Below are 5,000 nucleotides of genomic sequence, written 5' to 3' on the forward strand. Positions count from 1 at the left end.
AGCAAAATGTCATATACCTCCCAAAACACCTCATTCTTGCATCAGCACTAAACCTTCTCCCATATAAATAGTCAGTACCATCAAAATGGCATAGATCCTTCTCAATTGCTTTAGCTCATTTGCATTCATTTAGTCCTTCTGTCAAAATAAACTGGATGTTTCAGCATAACTACATGGATCCTCATCACTTGCTCATATCACCCCCAAAACAGTTTACCCATGTGTCAAAACTAAATTTCTTCCCCACATATATCATCAGTACCCCCAAAATACATTGTCCCTTTGTCATTGTGTAAGCAATGCCAGTCAAAATGGTTAGGTGTTTTATCTACGTTCAGCTAACAGATTTCGACTATGTATAAAAATGAAAAAGTGAGTGAAACCATTGAAGTTTTACAACACAGACAATTTACCAAGGACATTTATCAGTAACTTTCTTTACTGTAAATTCATATGCAGAAAGTAATGCCCATATATCACAGGTTTCTCATGGGTTTGGCTCATTTCTCAAAACAGAGATAACATTCTCAAAATAACATGGACAAATGCCAAAGCAACTAGCAATTGTTCAAAACAGAATGTTGTTTGAAAAAATGTCAAGAAATTAGCCAAATAACAGAGGAAACTGTAGTATACACGGTTGTAAAATTATTTTCTACTAACTAGTAACAATACCATCTGACCTGTTGAACACTGTCATGAATATACTATGTAATGAAATTCTTAAAATATGATGTCCTTGACTGTTTTGGGAATTGTGTAGACCACTTTGCATATGATGATTTACACAATGAAATAATGCTGACATGTTTTGGAGAGGGCAACCATTACACTGAGAATTGTCTTATTCGTTTAGATAAGCAAGGTCAATTTATTTGGAAAATGTGCTAAATGTATGCTGAATGTGTCAACTGAAGGGTATTTGTACATAGCCATCTGCAGAGATGTACTAAACATTTGAGAAATGTACAAAGCATTTGATATCTGATGAAAGCAATGAAAAATGCCATTCTATTTTGGGAAATTGCAAGTTGGTTTGGGGATTTGTCCGTGTTGTTTTGAGAATGTCATCTCAGTTTCGAGAAATTAGCCAAACCAATCGAGAAAAACTGTAATATAGCAAAGATGTCCAATCAGTGTTTTACTGGCAGGCACATCCTGCAACTTTTCCATCTTCATAGTATAGTGGAAACAGTTAGTGGTGAGATCAATGCAGTTGGCGTGAAAGAAGAGGTCAGCTGCTCTGCTCGTTTCAAATGAAAAGCTTCCCAAATGCGGTTTTATTCCCATATACGTTGCATCCAAATCCAAACACCAGACAGCTCCTTAAATTCAACGTGTCAGCTATTATGGCTCTTGTTAACTTCATGCTTTTCCAAAGTGATATGGGTTTACCACTGGACGGTCTATCACACGAAAGTATTAGATTGCGTGACATTATCTGGGTTACACACTGCAAACAGCCACTTGTTTGGAATAACTAACTAAAGTCAGAATCACCAGCAGATGGCGCAGTTTCACACGTTTTTGTATCCCTCCACCATCCCAACTCTGAATAACGGCTGAATAATTAGGACACAATTTACAATTTAAACGAGTGGAGTGATGACAGTTGGTGTCATTAATATTCTACACACACCCACAGACACCTTTTTAATCCAGTTTCCTGTGAACTTCATTGAAGCAGGTAGAGCTGCCAGCTGCCAGAAGCAAATGAAAAACAGACATAGTGGATCCTGGTAGAAATTTGGGTCACACTTTACCTGACGCCGGCATCATATGTATAACATAACAGTGTCACAACGCAGTCATGCTTGTGTCATGAACGTTATGTCAATGCCATTAGCATCAGGCCAGGGGGGATTCGAGGGGTTCGTTCCAACCCCCCCTCCCATCCCCCACCCCCACTCGAACCCCCCAACTACGTTGCATCCCACTTTGACTGGAAGGCCATTTCATAGACAATAACTGTCAGATAGCAGGAACTGAGCCAACACTGGGCCGGCACTATGTGGGGAGATAGCTCATTTGAAGCAATTCATGTCCATTTATGTTAACAGTGGGGAGCAACAGACAAACAATTCAGGATAGCAACAACAGACTTGCGACAAACTTATAATGAATAAAGTATGTCTACAGTAAATTAAAATATTTTTAGTGTGCTCGTGTATTTGGGAAACGTTGGAGCAGGGAGCCAAATAAAGTTCACTTTCGCGGGGAAAAGATCCCCCCCACCACAATGCTGGCTACAGGCCTGTAGCATTCTATGAATGTGTCATTAAGTGACATTCGTTATGGTTATGGTAAAGACAGCCCCTTACAATGTCAACCTTTCATGACCATAAAACGTTTGCGACATCGATATCACGTTTATGACTCGTCCATGACTGTGTCATGACACTGTTTTGACACTATTATGACAGGCTTATTTATATGGCACTGGCGTCATGTAAAGTGTAATCGAAAGTCGTAATAGCTCAGAATTATGAAGTTGTAATGTGCTACCCATCGCAATAATGTGGTAATAATGTTGTAATGTGCAGAATGGTGTACACTAGGAAGACATATGTCATTATATTTCCTGTGCAGGTCACCCAACAGGTAAAGCCATGGCCAGGCACTTTATGATGTTTGGTGAACCTGTGCTTTAGTATAGCTAGCTTAAACTGCACTCTGCTGTTTTTCATCTATTCTCTTCTATGCTATTCTATCAGAGAGTGTTGACTGAGATCTTCAGAATCGAACACCCTGGTAGCACACCCCAGTCGGGAATCGAACACCCTGGTAGCACACCCCAGTCGGGAATCGAACACCCGGGTCCCCCGTGGAGCAGTCCAGTAGTGCCCAGCTGACTAACCCACGGCTGGGCCCCCCAGAAGGGAGTTTGACCAGACATTGCAAGGACCCTGGCTGTGTGTCCTTGTGTTTGTCTGTTCGGCCGCCACAGTGTGCCGTGTGTAGTAGGGGGAGCCAATCACATACCTAGTTACACAGCATGTCCCAAATGGTGCAATTATGCACTTTGGGCACTATGTTTCAGTGCGTAGGGTGCTCACGCTGAAAATTCAGAGCATTGAAAGTACCCGGATGCTGCCCTGGTAATGGACAAAAAATGCAGTGTATGAACGACGGACACAGCTTGCACTAAACGGCCGCCATGTTGTTTATGTATTGTAACGGAAGAAATGTGGCATTCTATTCAGTAGAAGACTCTTATTTCTGAAAGTAATGTTGATGAGATGACCAACGTCCTCATGTCACGGCAAGTATTACATGCCACATCGTTACCATGTGAGGTGAAGGGAATATAAAGACAAGCACGAGAAGCTGTGTAATATAAACAGTAGCCAACAGATATCTTGGCGAGCTAATGCTATGCTAGTCCGTCACTTGCTGTAAGAAGGGCACAAAGATAGTGCTCCAAACTATTCCACACCACTACACACTGGAGATCTACGGACTGTGTGACAAAAGTGTGCCATTTGAGAGACGTTCAGCCACTCTTGGGCAAACAACACACAATACCCTTGCGTGTATCTAAGCATCGCATGGCATGAAAAAAAGTTGCCAGCAGTGTTGGCCAGGGGACCAGATTGTCATCCCCATCATTGTAATGTATTATACTGTACAATACAACTTGTACAAAACAATACTACTACCAGGGCTCTAAATTAACTTTTTCAACCAATATGGTTAGTAGATGTTAATCCTAATAGTCAAACACAAACTCATGACCAGGCCCTGTGGCAACAGGCAAAGTGGCTAGTAAGTTTTCTTTTCTACCAGCCAAACTGAAATTTCACCAGCATTTGGCCAGTTGGTGGGTTAATTTAGAGCCCTGAGTTCTATCCCGAGTTGGTGCTATATAAACAAAGCTCCCCTATGTGAATGATCCTCCGCAGCCTGCCAGAAATGGCCTGTAACGCCTTAATGATGCTGTAATGAGCCGAATGCATCACTATCGCCATTAGTACATCCCAATCACCACCTGGTGGCGCTGTATATATGCAGCTCACCTCGGCGAATGCTCCTCCTCAGCTTGCCGCAGAGGGCGTCGATGCGCGGCAGCTCTCCGGCGAGCTCGTCCGGAGGGCTGGCTCCAAGCTCAGGGGAGCTGGGGCCTCGGCTGAGGTCCAGGGGGGCCTTGGTGTTGTTGGGGGGCGGCGAGGACACCAGGGGGTTGTGGGCGGGCGACAGGGGGTTGGTGGTGGCGGTGGGGCTGGTGGTGGAGAGATCCAGGGCACCGCTCTTCCCTCCGCCACCTAGAACAAAATAGAATAGAATAGAATAGAACAGGATAGAATAGAATAGAGTAGAATAGCATAGAATAGAATAGAACAGGATAGAATAGAATAGAATAGAATAGAATAGAGCAGGATAGAATAGAATAGAATAGAATAGAATAGAATAGAATAGAATAGAATAGAATAGAATAGAATAGAATACAATAGAATACAATAGAATACAATAGAATGCCAATTTATGCTATATACAATACAAACTCACAATGAGATTGAAAGCACTCACTCCAGCGCAGACATTAAAGGGATATGCTGTTCAACACAGTAGGCTATTTACATAAAAATAAAAAAATTAAACAGGGGACTATTTACATCGCTAGCCGTAAAACTACTAGTGCACGCACACACAAACACACGCATACACACCTCCTGTTCCTGCTGCTGTTGCGGTCCCTCCTCCAGGCGCCAAGGGGGAGCTGCTGAGCGAGAGCTTGCGCGAGTGGACCGGGGAGGCGGCGGTGCGCGAGGGGATGGAGAGGGGCGGCGGGGAGGAGAACTTGCGAGACAGGCGGGGCGACTTGCTGTTGAGGTGATCGCCACTCCAGGGACCCTGGTTGTTGGCAAAGAAGAGCTCGAGGGACCTGTGACAAGGGAGTGGAGAGAGGGAGTGAGAGAGAGAGAGAGAGAGAGAGAGAGAGAGAGAGGCACGAAGAGAGAGAGAGACCGAGAGAGAGACCGAGAGACAGAGAGGGTGCTTGT

General features: G+C 43.7%; 1 protein-coding gene across 2 annotated transcripts in view; it reads right to left on the minus strand.

The window, feature by feature from the left end:
* Positions 1–5,000, minus strand: part of rasgrf2a (Ras protein-specific guanine nucleotide-releasing factor 2a) — a 63,383-nt gene that overhangs the window by 16,652 nt on the left and 41,731 nt on the right. For both annotated transcript variants that reach the window (XM_063211635.1, XM_063211634.1), the window contains 2 exons: positions 4,668–4,882; positions 4,017–4,262 (listed from right to left, as the gene is read on the minus strand). In XM_063211635.1, the coding sequence (XP_063067705.1) occupies positions 4,017–4,262; positions 4,668–4,882 (461 nt within the window). The remainder of the gene's footprint in view (positions 1–4,016; positions 4,263–4,667; positions 4,883–5,000) is intronic.

This window comes from Engraulis encrasicolus, chromosome 12 (assembly GCF_034702125.1).
Source record: "Engraulis encrasicolus isolate BLACKSEA-1 chromosome 12, IST_EnEncr_1.0, whole genome shotgun sequence".
Classification (NCBI taxonomy): Eukaryota; Metazoa; Chordata; class Actinopteri; order Clupeiformes; family Engraulidae; genus Engraulis; species Engraulis encrasicolus.